The sequence below is a fragment of the Diorhabda sublineata genome, chromosome 2, assembly GCF_026230105.1.
Source record: "Diorhabda sublineata isolate icDioSubl1.1 chromosome 2, icDioSubl1.1, whole genome shotgun sequence".
Lineage (NCBI taxonomy): Eukaryota > Metazoa > Arthropoda > Insecta > Coleoptera > Chrysomelidae > Diorhabda > Diorhabda sublineata.
This window is the reverse complement of record NC_079475.1, coordinates 17,755,252-17,782,819: the sequence shown is the minus strand read 5'-3', so window position 1 is coordinate 17,782,819 and position 27,568 is coordinate 17,755,252. Positions and strand designations below refer to the sequence as shown.

Below are 27,568 nucleotides of genomic sequence, written 5' to 3'. Positions count from 1 at the left end.
TTATTGAATTTACAATAGACAAGTCATAGTTTCAAACTGATTTTGTAAAAACTTCTTAATAAAAATATTAGACAATGTTTTAATTTGGATATTGGGAATGATTTTCAGAGTATTATATATTTTGTATTCCTCACTAATGCCCATACGATCCCAAAGTTATTACCAACATTTTTAGCCTTGATTTTCTTTCGAAAAAAAAAAGGCATCCTAAAAACTGCTAGGACGGGAGTTTCAAGATTTCTTGAGAATTACCCAGATAATTTCAACTTTAGACACATGAGAGAATGAGGTAACTAACAAAGACTAAGATAACAAAGCGATTAAATATAATTTTAAAAATGAACACACAAAAACAGTTTCAGAAAATATAACAATCCCATAGCATAATAGTAAGAATAAAAATATAAAGTCAACAGTTTTACTGTTAACTCTAAAATTTAAATGATATTGTACAATCATTTCATGCTAAAATTGTATATAAACAAATTTTTTTTCGTATTTTGCTATTTCACTTCACAGGCGATTTCGAACTAACTTATTTAAGTACATAATTTGTTCTGATGTTAGTACATCAAATGAAAACATAATTCAATTGAATTGCTACATAACTATTGATATAATATTAATTGATGATGAACTTTCAAAAACTACTACAGAATCAAATCATTTCTATTATTTCATTTGCTGACCTTGAGTGATTCCATCTTATCAAGACTTACGAAATCAAGAAATAGAAAAAGAAATTGATCACTGGCTTCAGATTAAAAATTTAATGTCCCAAAAAGACTAATTTTCAACAAGTGGACATGAGACTTCTATGTTCTGTATATAGATTTATTATACAAATTAAGTAAAGACTAAATTTATTGAGAAACGTTAAAAAGAACAAATTTTTACTTATTGTGAACTGCTCACTCTTTTGTACTACTTTTCTGTACAATATATAAGATATAATTCTGTTCCACTTGATTAGATGGAATTGTGAATTAATCTAGATTAGTTTAGGTAAGAAATAGAGCTAAAACTAAAACTAAAAAATATTAAACAAAATAAATGAAGAAAATGTTTTCAGGTTCCCAGGTATCATGGATTTCTCCATAAATTCAAAATAACCCTACTGTGTATTTCAGTATCAAACTCATACTTCTCAGTTTTAAAACCTCAAATAAATTTCCCATAACATGAGGAGGGTAGCGTTCTGTGACCAGTGCTCTACGTCCTTCATACAGCTGACGTACTAGTGTCAAATATTCGCTGATGATAAAGTAATACTATCAAGGCATGGAAATCCTGAAACAGCTACAAAGATCCTGTAAAACTTGACCAAAACAAACAATGGTTAGAAAAATGGGGAATCAAAATAAATGCTGGCGAATCTCCTGATGTAGATATATACTAAGAAAGCAACAGTGTCAAAATGGAACCAGAGCAGTACAAAATACATCGGTCTACACATAAACATCAGACTTACATGGAAAGAACACAAAATAAATGTATCTAAAAGTTGAAGAGATAAATTGGCTAATAGGGAGAATACCTAACTTAACCCTTGAAAGATTCTACTCTATAAAATTATCATCAAACCTATTAAGATTTGTTTCCTTTCCTATAATATAGAAAAGTCAAATTCTTAAACGCGGTCGTCACCAACCAATCAGCGTCTTGCGTGCGTAGAGTGTAAAGTGGAAGGGGTAAATGGTAAAAAACCAACCATATTGGGTCGTCATTAGCAGTTTATCAATTTAAGTGACAACACTCGTTCCAATATCTTTCCGGTATTTTCTCATTAAACCGACTTGGCATAATTGTAAAATAAACCTCCAATGTTCATATTGTTGTGTGAAGTAAATATATATCAAGAAATACGTTCAATCAATCAAGAGAAAAAAGATAAAGAGTCAACAACAAGAATCAGTAAATGCGAATTTCAAGCACCAATACGGTCTGGTATACAACAAATCAAGTATACAAAGAAGCCAGTCAGAAATTCAAAGTATGCTCATCAACGCATCCTGATATGTATCAAACCAAACACTACATGAAGATATTGGGTTACCATTTGTGAAAGATGTCATCAAAATCCGAAGTACAAAACAAAACACATGACAGAACCTAACCTAACTAAATGTCGTATTAAAACCACTACGTCAACCAAATAATACTAAAGACTACCAAAGAAGAGGCCAGCTTACTTAACTGAAGGGTAGATGATTATCTTCGAAAATAACCGACTAGAAACAAATGAAAGAATTCATCAATTGACGGAATGTTATTATACCAATGTGAAGTATTAATCCTCGAGCCATCAGATAAATGCTGATTGTAGTAAATAAAAAAAAGTTTTTCGAATAAATAAATAAGAAATTTAAAGAAAAGATTCCTACAGAAGAGAAAATTTCAAATAAAAAGTCCCACCTCACGATCTCATTTTAATTTAACGCTACATATAAGATGGCCAGGTCACTTGGGCAACAAAGGTAACGATGAGGCCAACTCACTCGCCAGATTGGGATCGGCGAACTCACCGATAGGCCCAGAAGCCACCCTTGGCGTGATTAAAAGCGTTGCTATTACGTCTCTCAACGGATATACTCACAAGGAGGGCTCGGTAAAGATGGATAGATACACCTCACATGAGATAAGCGAAGGCACATATAGATGGACCTCGTGTGTCTCACACCAAACAACTGCTCCTACCAACTGTTTGGTAGGGTGGTGGGGCAGGACGAGCCTATCTGAAGACATTTGCTCTCTACGGCTTAACTATGAACAATGCATATGAGATGCAAAAGCAACGTCTGAAGCGAATACGATGTATAAAATAATTTTTTTCTGCTATCAACTGAAGAATTCCGTTGAAAATAAATTAATTTAATAACCTATGCCAGGAATTCCCAAATTAATTCATATTTTGCAACATAAGATATATAGCTCAAACTCTCATAGACAAATTGCTTCAATATTTGCCGGAAAAAGGATTCGATACATTTTTACAAGATTTATCTCTATTTTTTACTGGTCTCATATTGTGAACAAGACTTACAATTTTTTAATTTTTAAAGTTATAGTTGAGCTTTGTGAACTAGTTTTCGAAATGTTTGAATGTAATTACATAAAAATTACAACCGCGATTAGTAATGAGTTTCAAAAATGTGGTTGAAATAAATTAATGAATGTAGTGTGTGAATTAAGGGAGAAATATACACGAGTCCCTATTTTTAAGCAACATAATTAAATTCGACGATATCCTATTATAATAAAATGAAATAATGAAACACATGCAACATAAAAACACACAATTATAAATAATGTTAATAAACTTTCGTTAATACAATAAACGGTGTATATGTTACAGTTAAAACTAGTTTTTAGATAGAACTCGTTATTCCCAGTTAGAGCTAGTTTTTAATGTATGCCTTAGTGACTAAACAGGAGGTCGTGAAGTACTACTTGTATGTGGATGAAATTTTTTACATAATTGAAGTAGCTCATGTGGCCGTCGGACATGGTGGTCGAGATAGACTGAAAAATGAAACTTCTCGAAAATATGCAAACGTAACCCTTATATGATAAATATTTTTCTCTCTATGTGCGAAAACTGTCAGCGTAAAAAGAGTATGAAGATTAAAGGACTTGTTTCAAAACCCATAATACATTCTGAAATGAATAGTCGTTGCCAAATCGATCTTATCGACATTACAAACTCAAGAAGTTCGGGGATTTGAGTTTATAATGGTATATCAGGACAATTTGTCAAAATTTGTTTTGTTACGTGCACTGAAAAGTAAGAGAACCGTCGAGATGGCGTATCAACTATATTTTTTGACATTTGGTGCTCCTTGTATCTTACATTCCGATAACGGCATAAAATCTGTCATAAATGAGCTCGTTTCATTTTTGCCCGAGTGTAAACTGGTATGGATCTGTTGAAAGGGCTAACCAAGATGAGGAGGAAATGTTGGCTTCATGGATGTAAGATAAAGATACCACAAATGGTATTCGGTTTGTACAGTTCATGAAAAATCTGACACTTCATTCTGGTATTAAACAGTCACCATACAAAGCAATGTTTGGTACAGAACCACAAGTAGGGCTTTTTGACTTTGCCTTATTGAGGATACACGAGATGAATATGATCTTGAAAATGCATTGAATAGAATAAATATGACGGAAAAAGCAGAATCTGAGCATGTAGCTAGTTGCAGTTGACAGCATCTGATTATAACTGGAGCCCAACAAAAAGAAGTAGAAAGTTTGTTCAAAATAAATAGGAAGTCAACAAATGTAGCAGAAACAAGTGAATATAGGATTGAAGGTGAAGCATCTACAACCGCAAAGCCTCTTATAATACCACCACATAACAAAGACATCGAAATTGTAACCAATGTGAATCGAAAAATAATGGCATCCAGAGAACGTTCCTGTAGAAACGGGTGATAATGTAATTATACAAATCCCTAATGTTGACCGAGCAAAAGCAGATCTACGTAATATAGTCGGAGTGGTTGTTCAAAAGGATGATCAGGGTTTTGACAAGATAGGAATGAAGTATGGAACGCGTGACAAATTATATTGCAAATATGAACCTAAGTGTTGCTTCATGGTTTTTTCAAATTTAATTATACCCCTTTGTTCTACCTAGTTAAAGAAAAAATGTTTGCGTGAAGATGTACCAAATAGAAATTTACCTTTAAGCACTATTGCTAAGGAAGCAGCCATAGGAACAGGCCAAGGATTTATGCGCTGCATACATATGTAAGAAAGGATGTATGTCAAAAAGATGTCTCTGATTAGATTTTATTGAGTGTTACTTAATGTTCATTAGCAATGTTTCTTTTTGAAATTTTATTGTTCTGTTCTGTTGTTTTATTTGATTAGTTTATTTACCTACTGATAATTAATATTGGCAACTAATTTAAGTCGACGTTCCCTAAAATGTGTCTTTAGTATTAGATTATTTGGTTCTCAATAAATATATTTGAAACTATATCTTGTTTTCAATCCCAAATTAGTTTTTTTGAGGTAAGTTTTAACTACAGCTCGATGTGACAACTAGTTTTATCTGAAAATCAAATATATCAGTGATAAATTCTAGTTTTAACAAAGGCAATAAGTAAAAACTAGTTCAAACTTGAGAAAACAAAGTTCTGACAAAAAATGCGTTTTAACTGTAAAATATATAATAAATCTAAAAAAAAATAATACAAAAGGTTACGAAACACAGCTGCCTTCATCTAATATGAAAATAATACATTTTTTGTTAATTATTAAAATACTTAGGAGTTCCTTTATAGATTTTAATATTGAAAAAGTAAACATCAAGAAATTAAAGTTCTAACATGAGATATCATTGAATCTTTCAAAACTGGGAAATAAATGTAAACTTTGAACAAAGCAACGTAAAATATTTGAACAAAGTCAGTTGACTTTAAATCGGGGTCTGACTTTGGTTCATTTTAGGAAAAAGAAAAATTTTATTTGTATTAATTTGTCAATAATTCTTGTAATTGACTTAATAAATGGTTATACTAATAAATCCACTGCGTTTATTTATAATCTAATATCTGTTTCAGTTGTGTTTCAAAATAACAATAAAAAACTTTACGGACCATGTTACAAAATATAAGGTTGGCAACTAAGTACTTTAGCTTTTTACTGATAGAGAGCGTTGCTTTATTTTTTGACTAACTTATGTTAGTATTGTACTTTGCCGTTTGTCACGTGATACTGGTCACGTTGACGTAACTTTAGAAGCAAGTAGTGCGTAATTCCGTTTTGGAGATTTTTCCCTCAAAGAAGAGCAACGTTCTGGTCGCCTACTGAAGTTAATGATGACCAAATTAAAGTGATAATCATCATATAATTGTTCGAGAGGTTGCGAAGAGGCTATATGTATTGCACACAATTGAAAAACTTAAAATGTCTTGGGCTAGTTAAGAAGCTTGATATTTGGGTACCTCACGAATTGAAAGAAATTCATTCGACAAAAAGAATCAATATTTGCGATATGCACCTTAAATGAAATGAAATCGACTCTTTTTTGAAAAGAATCATCATTAGTAATGAAAAATTGGTCCTGTACAGTCACATAGTTCGAAAACGATGATGCAGCAAACACGATGAACCTGCACAATCCACATCAAAAGCAGAAAAACAACAAAAAAGCTCATGCTGTCAATACCTTTGTGTTGTTTTTTAAGCTGCTTTCAAGGAACCAAACGATCAATTCTGATATTTACTGTCAACAATGAATGAAACTGGATGAAGCAATCAAAGAAAAACGACCAGAATTATCAAATCAGAAAGGTTTAGTGTTCCACCATGATAATGCAAGGCCTCACACATCTTTGGAAACTCGTAGGAAACCATTAGAGCTTGACTGGGAAGTGATGCCACATCCCCCATACAGCCCTGATCTGATATCATCTGATTACCATTTATTTCGAAGTTTGCAGAATTCTTTGAATGGTCAAATTTTCAGAAATGTCGCACCTAGTTCAGTTTTTTCCAGATAAGAAATTTTATGAGCGCGGAATCAAGAATTTTATACAAACCGAAATTACTTTGTTGCCAACCTTATATTTATTTTATATAATCTGGGTGTTAGAAAATCACATTGACGTTTTACAATTATTTGAACAAAACTATTTCAGTGGAAATACATCCGATTCATCAATATTATTGTATCATTTTGAACGCTATTCTCTTTAAATCCATAATCCAATGAAATTAAATACTAATAAAAATAATATTTTAGTAGATGTATTTACACCCGTTTAATCCTAAATTAAATAATTCAATTACTTGTTAAAACAGAGGATCATTAAAGGCACCTCGGTTAAGTTTATACATAATTATTGGTTATCTTTTTCTTACAAAACCTGACTGTATATGCAAAATTATTTAAAAACAGATCTCAATGGAGAGGTATGGGTTAAGTAATTGAACACTCCTTTTGATATTATAGCTTCAATAATCATTAATAATAATAACATAGATTTACGGTGTATAAACACCATTATAAGACTTTATAATTACAACTAGTGAAAAAAAAAATAATGAAACTTAATATTCACTAGTATCAACATTCCAGAAAAATCATTATTATTCCAACATTCATTCACTGTTTTATATATTTATGTATGAATATACCATAATTGAGAGTACTGAAAATAAAAATAGTTAGACTTGTTTTCGCAAATCTGTCAAAAATTCATTGTAGGTGTTATTTGAATCAACTAAACGTGAAGGTAACCAATAATAATGTTATAAGAGTTTGCAAAAATAGAATACATTATATATCTTTTATTATTATTTATAAGATGTATATGTAAATATAATTCAATTTTAATAACATATGACAACAACATGATATTATAGAAAAACTTGAAATAATATTGGATTGGAGGGGTAAGCACATATTATTGTGGTTAAAATGTGGTGGAAATTCTCAAAAATATCTAATGCTCAACTGAATGGTTACCCAAACTTATTGAATGATCAAAATGTTAGTTAGGCAACAATATACCTATTGGGTGCCAAACGATTTCTAGGAGGGTATATATTACTTTGGCTTACCCAAAACAGGTTATCTTCATGTTTTGAGCCAATACAGACTAATACACTAATGGTGGAATCGTGGTTAGTTTTTCAAATATATTTTCAAGTGCTTTTTCATTATAATCATATGCTCATAAAAAATTCCAGTTATCTTCATCAATTTTCTTTTGTTTCAAGAAAATTTTTGAGAAACAGAACAAATGGAATAGATAGATTCCTATTTGGTTATATTTAAAAAATATATAAATAAGTTTTTTGATGTGTTAGAGGATGTGTTAGAGCATAAGCCTCTTTTTCTCCAAATTTGTTCTACTTACTCGTTCCTTTCTTCAGTAATTTCCATCTGGTTTTGTTTACTCCGTCATTTTATTTTTTTCACACAGTTCATAGAAAACTTAATTTATATTTTTTAAAATATAACCAAATAGGAATCTGTTCTATTCTATTCGTTCTGTTCCCCAAATAAATAGAAAATACGACTCATACAAAATTTGCTTGAAACAAAAGGAAATCCATAAAGATAACTGACAATTTTTTGAGCTCAATAAAAAAAGCAAAGAAAAACTTACCGGCGAATATTTACTAAAATTTACTTCGATAGGTGTAGTGTAGATAGGTAGAGGACGATTTCGAATACATTCCGAGGTTTAATTGAATTTCTGGAATGTTGGAATAAATAAATCAGATGTGATTACTGTGCAATAATACGTGAACAAAAGGTTTGAAGAAAAACGTAACAAGCCGAATGGCATATTAAAAAAGATTGTATATTTTATAGAAATAAAAGTAAATGTCCCTAAATAAACTCAGGTGAAGCTAGAAAAAATAACAAAATGTTGTAGAGCTCTGGGACGAAGCTATTTCGTGAGAAAGCGCATGATTATATAAGATAGTCACTGTCACATTCGAAAAAAAAGTTAACAATGGATTTTATACCATTGATATTGTAAGTTTTAGTTGTGTGAGCGATTTCTGAAGCTGAAATTAACTAATATGGGTAGATTTGCAAAGAATTGTTGATGTTAGGGTCAATACTTGAAGGTGATTACAGAAAAGGTTTTATTAATTTTATCAATACCCATCATCAGAACACCGGAAGTATAGTTTCATATTCATATGCCAAATGACTCGTACCTAGTTGAATTAAAAAAAAATTAATTATGTACCAAAAGAAAATGAAAGAATTTTTGTTAAGATTTATGGAAACGTGGAGCAAAATAATTAATAGCTGCAATCAAGATTTTGACCAAAACAAAGTCTTAAACAAATTGTGCGAAATTGGGAAATACAGTTTTGTAGATTGGTTCAATTCCATTTTTTTGTGTGACTAAGCCTATTTTTTTGAAAATTTATGCCCCGAAATTGATATTTAATGAAAAAGTATAAGAAATTTTTATAACTTCTCGATTTATTATATTTGAAAATCTATTTGTACAAACTCTGTGTTACAATATAACATAATCTTTATTCTGACATTATCTTTGGTGAACCCATACATCTATTATTAATTTTATCTTTGATAATGTCAAGGTAATTGTATCACATTTCGAAAATTCATTCCTACATCTAAAAGATCATCCTGTCTCACACGACAAATATCATAAAATTGCACAAAAAAAAGTACAAAATTATATTAACCTAGTCTGTTTGAGATAATGTATTAATAACGAATAAACAAATCTATACTGAGCTATCGTTTGTATCATATAGGCACGTTGTTGGCGTAACAGACCTACAACCCTCGGTATACACACCTCCTGAAATATAAAAAAATATATTAAGCCATAATACGAATTCAATGAGTGCCTTGTAAGTCTTTACCAGAGGTGTCAAACTCAATTTTGTAGAGGACCATATATTAAATTTTGAATTCGTAGATGTTATAAAAGATTTCGAGGATCCAGATACTTGACTTTTGACAAGCTCATTGATGTCAGGTATCATATTCTTTGTGGTTATTTTAAGAATTGATTGGAGATGTTCATTCTTAGTCTTGTGCGATGTCTGTTCTTATTTATTTTCATGACGGAAAACATTTGCTCACATAAATAGGTGCTAACAAACATGAAGAGAATGCGTGCTGCAACTTGAATAGGGTCAAGTAATGCAAAAAATCTTTCTAAAACTACTCCTCAACTGAGCCAACGAACTGGGAATGAAGTCTAAAAGCTCTAAAGAACATGATTCTTCTTTCTGTGACACATTGCGATCGCGGGCCTTATTGATACGGCTCAGAAACCGGAAGCGGCTCGTATCTTTGACATAACTGGTTTATACCTTGGTAAAACATGATTTCATAACACTTATTTGTGCATCGTTTTTACAAAAGGATGCCAAGTTATTTTTCGATTCGGAGCTTATAATTATGCGGTTTGCTGATTGAAGTTTAGGTCATTGGATTTATTTTATCATCCTAGAAACCTAGAACCCAAGATTTATTAAGTGGTCTTATCAACTGCCAGTGATAACAAAAGTTTATTAACCGCCCTTATCCCCCAGTCGCCAATTTGAAAGGGGTTTGAAATAAAGGGTTAAAGCACGTTTTTCGCGATATTTCTGAACCTATCAATCTTACAAAAAATTTGTATAGACATATTTTGTTGCAAGTCGCTTTACCTACAATTATGTCTACGTGACTTTTTGTCATAAATCCAAAATTTAAAAATGGATATTAAAACGTAATGACCTATGTAGGATAACCATTTTTGATAATACATGATAATAATTTTCAAGAGAACTGATCATAAGCACTCACCAAGTTATAACCAGACAACAAGAACATCATGGTATGGTTATTGGCCAGTTAATTTCTCAGTACAATTAAATGATTGAGACATAATCCAGAACATCTTTGGTTACCTTTCTAGCAAATACTTACTTGATTATGGTCCACAGTATATAATAATAAATCACATAAAATGGTGAGACCAGTTCTTCCTACACCGGCCGTACAATGTACCAAAATAGGCGGATTTTTATTGTGGCCTGGTGGAATTTCTCCTATAGAATGTTGGTGGACAGATTGCATTTCTTCTAGAAATCCCAAAAAATGAGCTACCGAATTAGGACAGCCTTGATCACCCCAATCGGTATAATGTAGATGCCATATGGTACGGTACCTCCTTGAAGCTACATGACATAATCGCACTTTACTGGTAACGCAGTGTCCAGTTTTCTGTGAAAACTCCCACCAAATCTGGTAATCCTTGAAATAAGTACAATATCATTGATGAAATCTAAATTAGTACATATCAATATACATACTTGATCAACATCTATACATCGCTCTCCAGCATCGGGTAAATATGACAAGTCCTCAGTAGGATCAGTTAACTGTACTATTAAATATACTTCAGCTTCCCAAATACATTGCCAGAAATGAGGTAAGGTCTGTCTTGTAGGGCCTTGAGCTGCTATATAGAATCTCTGTTTGCTGCCTACACTGGCCTAGAGTAAAAAAAAATTGCGATGACAATAACATAAAATATACAAAGAATATTTGAGGTGACTGTCAAGCCAAGACAGTTGGTCTACTGCGGTCCAAGTCCTGAAGCGATGAGATTTCAATGTGTGAATCAAGAACCATGGTAATTATCATGCAGAAATAAATACATAAAATTTTTCCCAAAACCCATTTTCAATAAAAAAATATTAGCTTATTTTTATAGAGATTCAAATACTTTCTGGATTCAGCGATTTCAAAGATCCGTTTCTTCTTCGTAAATTCCTGCACAACCAAAAAAACAATTAAAGGTGTTTGTGCTTCCTCTCTGGCGAGGGTATCGGCCTTCTTAATTTCTTTTGATTCCTTTCTGTACGACAAGTAAGTCTAACTAAAATTATTTTAGCACTCCTATATCAACTTTGAGTCGATGAATTCTCTGATAATTTTTTGAATATCAGAATGAATTAATACTTCTCATTTCTTCTAGTTTTTTCTAAATCCATTTCCGCCTACTTTTTGATAGTAAATATTTCTCCCTATGCGAAGCTTAGACAGAAATACAGCGATGGTGACGATTTGATACCAGCGTTAGCTCCTAACTAAAACTTCCATGGTATAGTCTTCCTTCTTACTTAGCACCAGTCTGAAGTTCTTTTTGATGTTTATTGTCTTAATAATTCCAATTCTGGGAGAATTCATTCATAAGATGTACTTGGTTACAGAGAGCAGGTTCCTTGATTTTTGATAAACTCACTATCTGTACCTTACCATAGATATTGTAAGAATGAGTTTACGGTATAATCTCTCCTACACCAGATGGCATAAGTACTGACATACTGAATTATTTATTTTAATTTGGGCATGGTAGAAATTGATGTCGAATAAAAATGATAAGAATGAATTTATTTGGCTTGAGTTTAAGTCTTTGATGATTCATTCAAGTTACTAAAGATGAAGGCTTTGGTCTGTAAAACTGAGAGTCTGTACAATGTACTATTTCGATTGAGTGATTAATAATTCAATCTCTACAGATTAAACAACAAAAGAATAGAAACCAAACCTTGATGATCAACGAATGAATTCATCTTAATTCTTCAGTTTTTTTTAATTAATCGTTATGTTTATTTTAAAGATGTATATAAAATACAAATTTTATTATACTTACTGTGATATGAGAAGCATTAATGTAACCATATTTATTATTTTTCGTAGGTATGAGCCTTAACCGATTATCTTCATAAGGTAGCACATCCTTAAATCTGTTGAAAGCTGCATTTTCAGGCAGTAAAGCAGTTTTAAACTCGGCGTTTTGTTTTTTCTTCGGAATTTTATCAAATTCGAAAAATAATTGGCTATCTGCTAATTTATTTTCCAAAAGTTGGCACTAGTTGGTTCATTAAAAATAATAATTGTTAATAACAAATATTTATACTCGAATAAAATGAGAAACATTCTGATTAAATTAGTAACATCACTTGACTTTGTCAAATCTCTAGGACTACTCAGCTCAATTTAAATATGGTATAACAAGATAGAATATGCTAAAGAGGGTATTTGCATGGTTTGAGAAAAAAATAATTTGGGATAGTTTATATACAACTTTTATTATTATTTTTTTCAATTCTTTGATCCATATTTATAGAGAAAAAAATTATTGAAAATTCAAAAATTTTGTAGGTAGTAAAGCCGCTAAATTGCGTGACGTCATAGGTATAAAATACTGAACATATTTTACAAAGCAAATACGATAGTTATTCTCTCTCTCTTAACTTTAATTAATCTGAAAAATGGTGTGAACTTCAAATAATACACAACTGTTTGTTGAAAAAATTCGGAAAACGTCAAAGAAGAAACGAACCATTCATAATGACAATGGAATTTTTAATACTGATGCTCAAACAATTAAATCTTCAACCAATAAGGGGAGTTGAGGGGTTATCCACCATACACACCTGTTTCTGCACCCTATGACTTTTTTTCAAGAGGTGAAGTCATGGTTGCAACCCCAGCAGAGGGTTCGTATAACCGATTGTCTGTTGTTTAACCCGTAGTGCTAAGGCCCAGAACCCAGGCCCTTAGTTATTCAACCTATTTGCTGTGAGCATAAGAAATTCTCGATAAACATACACAGTTTCTTATAGATTTTTCCATGCTGAATTAAAAGCAACTGTTATTTTGTAGCAAATCCCGCCACATCCTAGTGTATTTTGAGGTCAGAATTGAGATTTAGTTGCAAAGGCAATAAGAAATTGCTAACAAAGCCCTTTGGACAAGAGTGGAGAAACCACTAGACAAGAAGCCGAAGGTCTCAACAATGAAGCCGAAGATATCAACAGTGAAAATGAAAACATTATTGTTGATGAGGAAATTGGTACAGGTATTACAATTAGTATAACTTTTATAGCTCAAGCCCTTTGCATCCAAAGCTTATTTTTGTTCAAATCCCACCAAATGCAAATCTAGTATCAAAATCCGCCAATTTCAAATATTGATTTTAAATTTTTCTAAATATTTATGAAACTATTTTGGGGATCTCGATCATACATTGTCTCTGTTATAAAGTAAAAACTATTGATTTTTTTGGTTAAAAAAAATTAATAGTTTCTTATGATTGGTCTGTTTGTGATAGTTTTTTCCACTTTTCCGAAAATTTCTTGATATGGACTTGGCGGATTTTGATTTTAGGTGCCTCAAATATACTTACCATAGTTTCCTTACTTATAGACGGCGGTAATGGATTAAATCTGGGTAATCCGGTAGACCACCTATGTTTATTGTTACCCTGATTTTGATCTTCGTCTTTTTTCTTCTTCTCTCTACCCAAAGTGGCACTCTTAACTTTCTCTCCCGATTTACTCCTTCCCATCAAGATACCCCATCTCTTCTTTTTTGTTTTAGTCGAATTGGTATTAGATGTGGACGTACTATCGTTGAAATTATCATTCCCTAAACTATTATTCGTTTCAAAAGATGTTCTCGTTGTGTTTAAACTCGAGGAAGGTTTAACGTACGATGTATCGATGACTTTGGAAGAATCGCTCACATTTTGAATATTTGACATTTGACTGCTGTCGAATAATTGACCAGATCTACCACTCTCGTTAAGATTATGAGTACTAGAATTGTGAGTATTTAGATCAGTTTTTGAGGAAGACTTAAGACCGTCGATATTTACGTAAAGATTTTCTCTGCTACCTGAAAAGAAGATACAGTTAACCAGATATTGAAACACCAATAAACCTACCTAACTTTTAGTTAGGTACTATTTAGTTCGGAAAGTGCGTGGAGTAATGAATCATAACCGCGCAAATTAGAACGAATCTTTTCCAACCTGTTTTCTTCTTATTCTTCTCTTTTTTCCTTTTTGTCCTCTCTAGGGCGTCGGAAATGTATTTATTCTCCATTCACCCATTTTCTCCACCCCTTCCTGTCCTTTGATAGTATCATCATTTATTGTCTGCGGCCTTTGTTTCCCTATATCTGCTATTTGTTCGTTCCATATTTTTCTTGGTCTCTTCTGTCTGTTCTCCTTCTTCCTTTAATTGTTGCTTTCCATATTCGTTTTGTTAATCATCTTGTTTCATCACTGTTCAATGTCCAAACCAGTTTAAGATTCTCATATTTATTTTTTATTTGAATGTTTCTTGTTGTAAGTTGTTTCTCTTAATTTCAGTTATTATTCTATCCATCCTAATTTTTCCTTCTTTTTTCGTAGGTATTTCATCTCAATTTCGTTTACTCTACTATCTCTTTTATTGTTAGTTGCCACGTTTCACTTCCATACGTCAGTGATGGAATTGTTAATGTATTGTATAGTTTAACTTTCTTTGATATCTCCTTCTTACTATCTCTTCTATCCAAATTTTGATTAGTGCTTCCCTCTTTCTGTTATTTTTTACCATAATTACTGTATATACTAAACCTTCTAAAATTATTGGGATTACATTGAGGTATCCTATGTTGGTTTGTAGGTGTCTTGTCCAAATAATGTTTGCAATTCATTTATGCAACTTCTTTTTTTTAACATATAGTTAACAAGAAACAAAATGCAAATCATACTTAAAGGGACATTTTCTTCAATTTTTACTATATGTTGCATCATATGCTAGACGTTGAGTTATTGATAACGGCAAAAAAGCTTATAAAAGGCACCCACGTGCAGTTGATTTATAAATGGTCCTCCTAATATATTAAATGACATAGGAAACAAATCATAAAGCATTAACGAATTTATAACGATTTTTTATACACCTTTGTATTACGTTTAGGTAAGTAATCATTAAAATAAGAAAAATCCAACAGTAAGAAAAAAAAAGGAGAATTAAATAATGTGTTGGATCCCCACGATAGCCTAGAACGCAACGAGGGCATACTCCTAATAAGATACTCGATAATAATCTTTAGATAATTCATCCCAGACAATTTGTATCGCTTGTCAAAGTAACGCTAGAGTCTGTAGAGAATAGGGAAAACGGAATAACTAACAAAAAATTCACTTGGTGGTCTTCGAAATGTAGCCGTCTTGTTTATACACGCCCAAACAGACTCTCGATTCAAGTATAGTGTTATTCAATTCAAGATCCCAGTTTAACGATTATTTGCATCACCCGGATGATCACTTCGGTGTATAGGAGTGAGAGGTAGGAAAAACTGAGGATGTAGATGTAGGATTAGAAAAACTGAGAACGTTTCTCAACATAATTCCGGTCTCTTATTCAATATTACCTCCACAGAAAACTCTTTGACACCATATAATTTGTCATTTGTTATGGTTCTCTCAATTATATAAAAAAGAAATAGAATTGAACGATTTATAAGAACAAATGTGCACATATTTGTTTCTATTTAAATGTTCAGTTGTGTGAAACTAGATATACAAATTTTTTTCTGATTAAACTTTGATAGTTTCCTACACATACATACCCATTTTTACAAATCTCTACTAACGATGTGCCCGAAAAAAAAACCTTAATTGAAAATCTTTGTGGTTTTCACCACATAAGCTTTTAGCAAAGATTAAGTCAAGCGGAGTTGGTTAATCAACTTTAATTACAAAATATTAAGAATCAATTGCAAAATGTACAAACCCATTAATCATATCCAAATAGATTGTTTACACTTTAGTTTTTAAAACAATATTCTATTGTTGTGTGTGAAACAACACTCTAATATAGATAGTGTTACACACTACAATCCAGATATCCCTAATATGTTTAAATATATGTAACCCGATATAGCATAGATAATACAAGATAGTATAACAGAATCGCGAACAAATTGTACTTCAACAGAATCACTTTTATTTTCATAAAGTACTAAAAATAATACAGGGTATATTCAAAAATATTTGTGAACCATTCATACAATTTCAGCCTCATGGTATCTTCATACATGTCTGCAAATGAAGTTTAACTAAAAACTCTCAATACACAATACTGCTATCCAACTATGTTGTTGAGTTGTTGGATCGATTGAATGCAAAAATCAAGGAAAAACAGCCTCATATACCGAAGAAAAACATTGATGAATAAAATCGATTTTTGGAAAAAAATATGTTTTTCTTAGTTAGTCACTCGACTTATTGAGCGCTATGTTAATATCATATTTATTGAAATAATTCAATAGTTGTTGGGAATGTCCTTGTACATACGGTAAGGAGAAATGATTTATATTTTGATGATTACTGTTTTTTAACATAATTACTTTCTTTTAATGCATCTTATTGTTGGATAGCTCTATCAGCCAAAGTATCTTAAGGACCAAATTGGTTATTTGTTATTGTTAATTTTATATATGACATTAATAAAATTATAATAAATAAAAAATATTGCATATCAAGTACCTTGTAATGATTGTGATTACATAGGACAAACATTTCAGTATTTGGAAAATAGATCAAAAGGTCATCAATACGACAAAAAAAGTAAAATTGCATTAACAAAGAATGAAATATAAAAAAACATACAATCAATAATAATAGTTCGAAAAAGAACTAAAATGGGAGTTCTATTTAATAAACTTTAATGCAATTACGGATAATTTAAATGTTGGCTATTACATATTTTTGAAACATAACAGCTAAGGAAAAATTATTCTTTTATGATTAAGACAGATTTTTATTGGAATATTTATGTTGTGGGTGATCTATTGAATTATGTAATCATGCAAATTGTTAATGTCAGGTCATATTTTGTTAAGACCGTAAATTTTTGACCTGTTTTTTAAAATCTTATTTTCTATCAAAGACAGACCTAAAATCAAGACGATGTGTCAACAAAAACAAATGAAAAGGTCTAAAAAGTTGACAAAATAAAATATTTATTTATAGATTAGTCTTCTTTTAATGAACGTTTTCACCACTTATTTTGATTTGTCACCATTTCGATCAATTTTCCCTTATTTTCTCTTCATAGCTTTTAGAAATATGAATTAACAGCAAAGTTGACAGAAAAGAGATCAAATTAACTTACTTTAACTTTAAAATAACATTTTGAAATTGATTCCTTTATCTAGTCATCAATTTAATTAAGTCTCACGTTATATATCAAGTTGTTTAATTAATTAATTTTAACGGAAAAATGGTGAATATTCTAATTTTCGAATTATTTAACATAACAGGTAAGTTCTACAGAAACAATAATTACTTATTAATTAATTGATTAGATATTATTCATCATCACTTCGACCAATGGTTTCCACGTTTCGTTTATAATTTTCTCTATTTATATATTACCTCGTTGATTGTTTATATTCAGCTTCTGTAATTGAGACTGCACTGCATTGACTACAGAATGATTCACAACTTGACTTATTTCCGGAGCAGAATGAATACTTTGTGTTCTAGCTCTCATTTCACCGTCGTTTTGCCATGGTAGAGGAATATTTTCGTAAATGGGTTCTGTTGAATTATGATGATCATGAGCTACCATTGCATTCTGATTTCTAGTAACAACGAAACCTAAAAGAATAATATTAATAATAAAACAGCAAAAAAATTAAAAATTTGAAAGTACTACAAATCAATAATAACTCCAAATATAATTAAAATTAAATAAATAAACAAGACCCTACCCTATGAAACTTTCAAACAACTAATATGGTAATAAGGAATAGAAATATCGGGATGCACAAACAAATCAAATATGCTCAATAACACATCTTGGTATTTATTGAGCCGAACACTGCATGAAGATCTTGGGATAACATTTGTGAAAGATATCATCCATATCTCAACTACAAAGCACCACGACAGAATAGAAAATCACCCAAATGTCCTATTACAACCAATACTTAAGATCAACAATACTAAAAGACTACAAAAGAAGTGGTCAGCTGATTTAACGGAAACGTATATGACATCATTGAAAGTAACTAAGTCATAATAAGTGGAATTTAGGTAGAATCCATTGATAGACCAAATTTTATCACGCCAAGGTAGGACAGTAGTTCCTCAATCCATCAGATTAACTCATAAATATTGTAACTCCGATTGCTGATTGTACTAAATGAAAAAAATATTGTATCCTCAGTTTTATATCTTTAACTCGGTAAATGTATAAAAAATGTTTTTGACTTTCAAACGAACCTGTTGTTTCTAATATTTTTACACCAAAAAGTTTTCTGAAGAGCTCATAAAAGATACATAATGGTGAATAAAACACAAAACATTTGTAGCTTTACAGTATAGGTATTAAACTTACCGGTACTTGGTAGTTGGTTTTCTTGTAATATCTGCTTCATATTAGCTGGCATACAGTAAATGATATTTCCATGTTCATCGTAGACCTTTTTGATGTGCTTCGTAATATTCGGATTTTCTACAATCACTGCTTGGGGCCTACCCAACATATTATTGTTAAATATGGAAGCTAAATTTTCATATGTACCGTGTTGGGGTGGCAAATAACTATGTGATCTGTTATAAAAAAATCTAATAAACGTCAAAATATGTAGTCTACTCTAGTGATTTATCATTACTGAAAACATTATTATTAGGAAATTTACTATTATATTGATTACTGATAATATTTGTAGAGATAATTGAAGGATGAATAACACATTTATCGAAAGTGTTACAATAAATTTAAAAAAGGATTATCATTATCTCATCGTTATAATATGTTAAGTGCTTTTTGACATTATTTTTATTTTCTTACTTATACCATTATATCAATAAGAACATTTCATAAAAAAATTTCCTTTATTAGTATCGAATTTAATGAATAATGTGTTTTTATAGAAATATCTTTATGATGTTTCAGCATAATTTGGGATTGCTTCAAAATATATAAAAAAACTTACAGAAAGTTGATTAATACTATTATTCATTTAATGACGAGTGAAAAAATTTCAATGATGACAGTACATGAGACATGCTAAATCTTTTTTCTATCACAATGTTTTTGATTAGGAGAAATCACAATGTTAAACAAGGGTTTTACTACAAGCAGTATTTACACAAGTATGCTCTATTTGGAAAGAGCCAGAAACAACATGTACTAATTGTGATAAGTGAGGTGGTTGTGAACAAATTGGGAAACTTAGTCGACAAAAATTCGTGATTCAAAAATAACTTATGACACGGCACATTTTCATAATGAAGAAGAAAGTGGTACCCCCTGTGAAATTAGTAATTACCAATTGTTTAAAAAAACTATAATCGTACTATGCCCTCACAATTGAAGAAAACATTGACCACAAATTTGTTATTTAACTTTGGTTGATGGACATACTTAGGGCAAGATGAATCACTGGTAATTCAATGAGAGCTAACTTCCATCTCCAATAAAAAAATTTTGAAATGAAATCAAGATCTGCATGAAAACAATTTTTCAATTTCATGCAAATTGAAAAACTTTTTTCTTTCTTCACTTGAAAGAAATCTTCATGTTAATGTGTTATTGGAGATCCATGTTTCATGACAGATACTGTAAATACCATGAGAATGACAATCAGAAACGCGTCTAAACTTGTCACTGTTTGTCTCTACCGGTAAGAATATGAGACATACTGGATGCTATATAGATCCAGTGTGTGTAATGGCTGCTATAAGAAGTCATCTACTGAATTCTTTGATAACACCAATAGTCCTCTTTGAATTATTTTAGTCTCCCATTCGCATTCACTTTACAGGGTTGCCTATTTATACAAGTAAACTATCTATTCTTACAAAAAGAATACAATCATATTATTGATCACTGCATTATTAACATTTTATAAAACAATAAAACACAATCACCTGAAAAAATTATAATCTAAACAATGTGAAATAAAAGCTTAAAATTTAATGTTACAAATTCTGACATATTTTGAGCAAATTCAACTTGATATAGACTCACAAAATCAGCTTAAATATATACAATTGTGTAACTATTTCTATCAGCATTTGTCCATTCACAAATATTTCTTGACCAAGAAGCTTGTTTTCTTCCTACACCCCTTAAAGCTTTTGACTTTGTCAAACATAATACGCCTCTGAAGATATACGTTTTTTGCCTTTCACCATTTTGTTAATCCTCTGTCCAATGTTTTTGGCGGTGGAGTCACATTTTGAGAGCTTCCAGTAAATAAGAAATTGTGGTAACCTTGATTGTCTAGGTCCCCATCACATAAAGCAACCCTGGCCATTTAAATGTTCTATTCGGTCCCATACTTCTTTATGTGGGCTTAGATTTCCAATGATATAACAAGATATTCATATTGAGCCGATCTGAGTCTCTATTTCTGCCTTCTATTTGTATTGAAACACGGTGATTGTTGAAGTATTGACCAAAAGCGTGCAAGGGTAGAAGCATGACGTTCAATCTGTGCTCGATTTGAAAACGATGTAGATTTTTTAAGACGAACTGTTACTATGGATGAGACTTGGGTACATTTCTACAATCCAGGAACAAAGCAACAATCGATGGAATGGCGACACTCTGGTTCTCCAAGACCTAAAAAGTTTCTACCTTCTATTTGTATTGAAGCACGTTGAAGAATCCCAACTCTACAGTTATTTTTGTAGCGGCTGTCTGCGGAAACTGCGGCTTATCATTATGAATGGTTGACGGTCCTGCTTCTTAACGTTTATTTTTGCTTCATATATTCCAATTTACTTGTAATTTGAATTTCTTTTGTCAAGTAATTAAAAACTAAACTGAAAAAATTTGTTTAGATTATAACACGAAAATCGCATCAAGTTATGGGTGCCAGTTCGACTAACTGCGTTGTATTGTGTTCTGAGATCTAAGCAACCTACACGTGATCATTGAAGTGCCGGTTTTCACCTGTGTGTGCTTTGTGATTACCCCAAACGCTCAGTTTGAATTCGTCCAGCTCTAAAATGGATTGCGTAAAAGGTATAAAACCGTTGAAAGGAGCTGAAGATTAACCAACATGGAAGAATCGTGTTGGAATTGTATGATGCGGTCGGAATCGTTGAGGGTACCAGGAAGAAGCCTGAGTTTTCATACGAATCGCCAAGTAAGGCTAAAAGGGCAGATCTCGAGGCGTACAACAAGTCTGCTAAAATAATAATTTCTCAGTGCGTTAGCGACGATCTTCACCGGTGAATTGAGGTAGGTCGTCAGCTAAGGAAACATGGGACATTCCGGTTGAGCAGTTTGACAACAAAGCTGAAGATCAGTTGTTTAGTTAGTGTTAATTTTTTCAGTATGGGATGATAACGAATATGCCCGTCGATGATTTTTTTGAGTACCTTCTCCAAAGGTACTGCATATTTTACCTAAGTGTTTTGAATCATTCCAGTTATCTAATGGTGAAAGCAAGCGAAAATAAGTTGGTAGAAGATCTCTCGCCTGCTTTAATTTTGAGAGCTACAAACAATGGCGGACAGCAGAAAAAGAAAACCTCGAAATGCAAGAACTATAATTCTGAAGACCATTGAATTAGTCAATTTTAAGTGGGAAGCAGATGGGGAGTCCAAATATCCAGAAAGAGTAGGAGTAACTAGCACTACAACAATGACCTCTATCGGGAGTGAACAAAAGAGCTCACAAGGTAATGTGACTGATTCCCGTATTGCTCTAGTCTAGATTAGCAGTGACATCAAAATGGCTATCACAAATTTAAACTGGTTCACTGATTATAAGCCTTTTCCAGTAACTTCAAATGCTACTGTCAAAGCTGCAGGAAAGGAATTAACCAAAGCTCTTGGCAGTGCGACAATTGAAGTGGCCGACTATGGCAGTGGAAAGCTAAAAATATTCACGCTTAATGATGTATGGTATGTGCCCAACATATTTCAAAACCTCGTCTCTGTCTCTACTGATCACGATTGAAATCCGAATAGCAAATTTGAATCAACTGACACTGAATGTCGGTTCAGTATCTGTGAATAGACAATCTTTAGAGGTTCCCGTAACACGGGCGGAACCCTTTATCTTCCCTTTTTTCAGTCTGTAGAGCCAGCAGAAGTATGCGCTAATGTGAATGAAGGCAACAAGACACTTCAGCTGTATCATGAGCGCTGAAGTCACATGGACAAGCGCCATGTCTGTTCAAAACTTGATTCTGAACTAGATGTCAAGGTACCTGTTGATCACGAAATTTGTGAACCATGCCAATTCGGTAAGGCACATCAGTTACCGTTTGGAACCTGAGTAAAAGCCTCCGCCCCAGGTGAGCTGTGGTCGGGTGATTTATACGGACCATTCGATCCATCATTTAATGGTCGTCGCTATTTGATCGAAATAAAAAGCCATTTTTCAAGAACTGCTATTTTTGGTTGCAATGGAAAAATCTGCAGTCAAAGAGGCTTTGCGTGAAGTACTAGGAAAGCTTGTACCCTCGGCCATCCTGAAAGAATATGGAGATACACCACAACGTCTGACGACCTCCCTATACGCCGGAACAAAATGGCGCGGAAGAGCGTGAAAATAGAACTATCGTAGAAATGGCCAGAGCCTTGAAGTATGCAAGTCCTGACGTAAAATGTCCGGCAGCTATCTGGGTGGAACTAGTATATACCGTTGGTGGTGATGAAGCTTCCGAGCACATTTAATTTTATCTTACAGATTTTTATCTTGCTTCTGTGTACATTTAGTACCAAATTATTTTTTCAATTTGAAGTGAATCAACCAAAAATAAAGACTTAGCATTTTGGCTACTTCTCCTTAACTTTGACTAAGGAGGCTTCATCTCCATGTTATTGTTAATGCATTTTATTTGCAATAAATGAAATATATTACTGCTCTAGTTCGATATTTTCAAAAAAATTGCTTTTTAATTACCCACAAGTATTATCCAGGTAAAATTAGAATCTACTCGCCAAAATATATCAAGATTACTAGACACTTTGTTCATAATTACATGTATATTAAATTGTTCAACTTTGAATTTTTATTTCATATTCTATAAGTTGGTGTGAGGGGAATGACATCGTTATAACACATATTACATACCTATGGACGGGATGAGCAGAGTGACCAGGATAAAGCTGTCTTAAATATAAATTCCCTCCTGAAACTAAGTCAGGACTTGATCCACTAACAATATTACTGACAAATCCTGTATGAGGTTTGATTTGTTGAGACATTCCGGCCAAATCTGGTGTAGAATTGGAACTTATCTTATTAGTTGGGTATGGTGGTGGGGATTTGTATACATGCAGCATACCCATGTTATCTACAATCTGTGACTGTCCAAATGCATTATTACATAACAAATTTTTCTGTTCAATATTATTGTGTGTCACATCTGGATAGTGGAGATGTGTAGGATATGTATCACTTTGATGTATTTCTGGTTGCGAACTGTATAAAATTGGATGTGTGTTCCGTAATGGTCCCCGAGAAGTTATGGCACCTAGAATTATAAAAATTATTAGTGTCGAATAAAAAAATGAGCTATTCACATTTACGAGTGCCATGACTAAAAAAATACAGCAAATCATCTAAATAATCCTATATATTATTATTTCAGTAGCAGTATGTAACTTGATATGAAAATCAAAACATTTCAAAACGCAAGTGATTTTTCAACAAGTACCTTTCTAAAATCTGTTAGAAACTCATTTACCTTTTGAACTCTTGTAGTTTTTATAACTAGTTTACTACCACTAAGCCGATATTCAACAAGTACACTGTGTATATTTTGATAGCGAAACTATCATCATCAACCCCAGATAATATACTTTCCAAAATTTCTATATTAATAAAAAATTATAAAAGTACAGTTTGAATTCCATAAATAAAGATTTCTGGAAATAGAGTAACTGGATGGACAATACGGAAAGTTTGAGAATATTTCAACCAAGAGATCAAGGTTCAACTCAGGTATGACAAAAATAAAAAGAGAAAAAGCACTCAATTATCATTCATAAAAAACAGATGGTCTGGTAAAGTATCCAGCAGAGACAAAATGTTATAGTTTTTCTACTAATAAGATTTTCAGGTATAATGCTGACAAGGTAAACGACCAGAAAAGGGTGAATGTATTAAAACTTACTTGTTGAAAAAGGTAGAATTTTACCTGATGAATTTCTGTACTTCTGTTGTATGGCAGTTTCATAATCAGGAGCAGGACGATATGAAGGAAGAAAACTCCTGAGTGTATCAACGTCAGTCTGTTTATTGAGATCTAAACAAGATGTAGATTGTGCACGATGTGTTAAATTTTGCAAAGATGAGACAGGTCTGTCCCATTGTAAAGAAGTATTTGTTACATCCTCATAGCTATCTTTTTGTCTCAACTTATCCTAAAAAAATATATTACCAAATGAAAATTATTAGAAAAACTTTATTTGTAGTGTTTCATTATTAATTAGAAATAATGTATCCTCGAAAAATTAATATTTAATCTAGATGCAGATTAGGGGTTACGTTAAGGTTTATTGTGCCCCTAGCTAGAGCTGTTTTCAGGATCTACAGCTTACCTTCCAGTTTCAGAATTCTAATTAGTACCAGAATCTGTACTAGCTTCAAGGTTAGATTTTCGCTCATATAGATACAAATCTATTGATACTCTTCACAGACACTGATTCTGCTAGATCAAATTTCATCAGGTGCTCCTGATACGATGGTGCTTTGAGGGAGCTAGTGAAGAGATATACCTTATAGGAAAAGCTCCAGGGCAATAAAAGACATTTGTACTCTTTTACTCGTGGGTTTTTTATCCTTTTCAATTATTTTGGTTACTCTACTCTTGCCTATTTCAACAAGTTTTATTCAACACTTCCCATCAGCTTTGAATCAAGCAAACAACAGTACTTTAAAGCTATTTGTTGTTGATGGGAATTTTAGACATTTTACAATAGATGTTTAATCAACAATTAAATGTAGATGCCATAATACTATTTTGAGGACATTTTACCTTGATTGAAATGTCAATGCAAAGAAATTCCTCAATAACTAATATCACATTTCAAGTCTTTTATCGATATTTTTTCAGCACTTGTTAGTTTCAATTTAGATCAACATGAACATGAACATGAACATGCTTCAGATAACATAAATTTATAGGTATATACCTACATCCAAAATACTTTCTGAACGAAGTTTTGATTTCTTCTCAGAGTATTTTGAAAAATGAAATCTCTACTTAGAGGAAAATCAAAATTGTTTTCAAGCAGAATTAAATTACACCACTATCAATCTACTTACTTCATTTTGTTGAAAAACGGGTGGTTTAGGTAGTGCTTTCTCATTATCTACATTGTTTTCATACTGTCTGAAGAATATATGCTGGAGAACACAGAAACGCCAAGCGTTTTTGGCGCTTTCCACATCACTAAATTGAAATTCAACTTTTTCAGTACCACCAACAGATTCGATTGTGAAATCTCGTTTATGATTAATAACATTACTTATGTCTGACCAACTAAAACAAAAAAAGTAAACCTGAATTACGAACCACTTTTACTAAAAAACAAATAACAACTTTATCAACACAAAAATACAATAAAATATTAACTAAACAAAAGTTATAAAATCTCAATCAAAACCTCAACCCAAAATCTACATTAAAATCTGGACTCAAAATCAAAATCTAAAATACAAGTATATATAATAAAATAAATGCTGAGTTTACAAATGATTATTTTATAAAAGATTAACAATTTCCAGGTCCGTAACTCCTGTAAAATTTATCAAATTATATGATATAGTACAAAATGAGAAACTCAGCATACTACACGCAATCACAAATTAGTTTATCTGTTCTATATAATATTTCAATTAGACTCAAAAATAGTAGTAATAAACTGAGAGCAATGTTCCACGACACAGGATCTTTTAGATCACCACATGGTTAATTTCTGTCACAAAACTCTCAAAATTTCTTAACACTCAAAAAACGAAAACAACAGAAAATAATAATCGAAAGCATCCTGCTGATAAGTAAAAAACGACAGAATGACAAATATCGTCGTTGTTCTGGCAGTTCAATTTTCAGTTATTTCATATATTCATAACATTTGATTTAAAATTAGCCGTAGACAGACAAAACTCACTAATTTCTACATATAATTGTTTGTTAATACTGGTAGAGCCTTCATACTGTTGTGCTGCAAAAGTGTCTTTTTGGACTTCTGCCAGAACAACAATAATATAATAGTAGCTCTAAAAATCAATAATTTGCTACCAAAAAGAAAGTTTTTTATTGTATACCAAAAATTAGTTTCTCTCATTTCGAGGTTAATCTTCTAAACCACCCAGAGAATACATTGAATACCTATTTCATATAAATAACATCATTTTTTATTTATTATACAAGATTTACTTCTTCAACATTCATTGTTGAATAAGTAGATCTTTATGAAGATGGTGTCTATATGAAGATTTCCCCACCAGAAAAAAATATGTTACACATTAAACACCTTTAAAAATTCTTAATGTGTACTAACATTTTCCTAAAGGGATGTTGGATTGATTATAATGAATTTTTAGTATAAAAAACATTTTTTGGGAACATCATTAAATGTGCAGTCTTCCTAAATAGTATTATACAACTATATTTAGTTTTGTAAAAAGTTGGAAACAAATTATAAAATAATGTCTGTACCTGAAATGCCGTCCTTCCTTTCCAGGATATCCAGCATAGACACCAGTTAAACAAATTCCTATCAAAATATCATTTCCTTCTTGATCTTTAACAGCATAAATTTCTTGTCCGTAACCTTCTAAACGTTGACAGGCACAAATATAATACTCTTCAGCAGTTCCTTGAGGTAAATTATGTAGTGCAGCATGTTGTCTACTGGCTGCCTCTGTAAGGGTTTCCAGGAGGGAAGAATCTGTAAAAGTCTACAAAAAAATAAAAACCCATCCCTAAGAATAATATAAATATTATAATTTCATAAGATAAAGAATTTTTAGAAAAAAAAGAAGTCGTTAAGAAATACCAATTTTCAGCTAACCTTTGGAAATAGTTGAAAATCCTTCAAGTAGTGTGCAGTATGTCGTTCAGCATCAAAATTACCAAATTCAGCTTGCATGGAATAACTAGCTAATTCAACAGCTTGTTGAGGAGTGCATGATATTCTCCCCTCAATTACATCCTGTTTCAATTGAAGGAAATAGTGATATCTGAAAACCAAATTAGTTTGATTTTTCTTCTAATCAC

The 27,568-nt window shown here is 31.8% G+C and overlaps 1 protein-coding gene across 2 annotated transcripts in view; it reads right to left on the bottom strand.

Annotated features, from left to right (window-relative positions):
- Positions 1-309: 309 nt before the first annotated feature.
- The window catches only part of LOC130453190 (tyrosine-protein phosphatase non-receptor type 14), a 29,164-nt gene continuing 1,905 nt past the window's right edge, over positions 310-27,568 (bottom strand). Inside the window, exons 3-14 of one of the 2 annotated variants that reach the window (XM_056792808.1) lie at positions 27,363-27,531; positions 27,008-27,249; positions 25,609-25,825; positions 24,479-24,704; positions 23,410-23,812; positions 18,706-18,842; positions 17,739-17,963; positions 13,710-14,200; positions 12,171-12,389; positions 10,825-11,007; positions 10,439-10,765; positions 310-9,317 (exon numbers count right to left, since the gene is read on the bottom strand). In XM_056792808.1, coding sequence (XP_056648786.1) covers positions 9,189-9,317; positions 10,439-10,765; positions 10,825-11,007; positions 12,171-12,389; positions 13,710-14,200; positions 17,739-17,963; positions 18,706-18,842; positions 23,410-23,812; positions 24,479-24,704; positions 25,609-25,825; positions 27,008-27,249; positions 27,363-27,531 — 2,968 coding nt within the window. In that variant the 3' untranslated portion in view covers positions 310-9,188. Of the gene's footprint in view, positions 9,318-10,438; positions 10,766-10,824; positions 11,008-12,170; positions 12,390-13,709; positions 14,201-17,738; positions 17,964-18,705; positions 18,921-23,409; positions 23,813-24,478; positions 24,705-25,608; positions 25,826-27,007; positions 27,250-27,362; positions 27,532-27,568 lie in introns of both variants that reach the window. The other variant, XM_056792807.1, reaches the window with a different exon arrangement.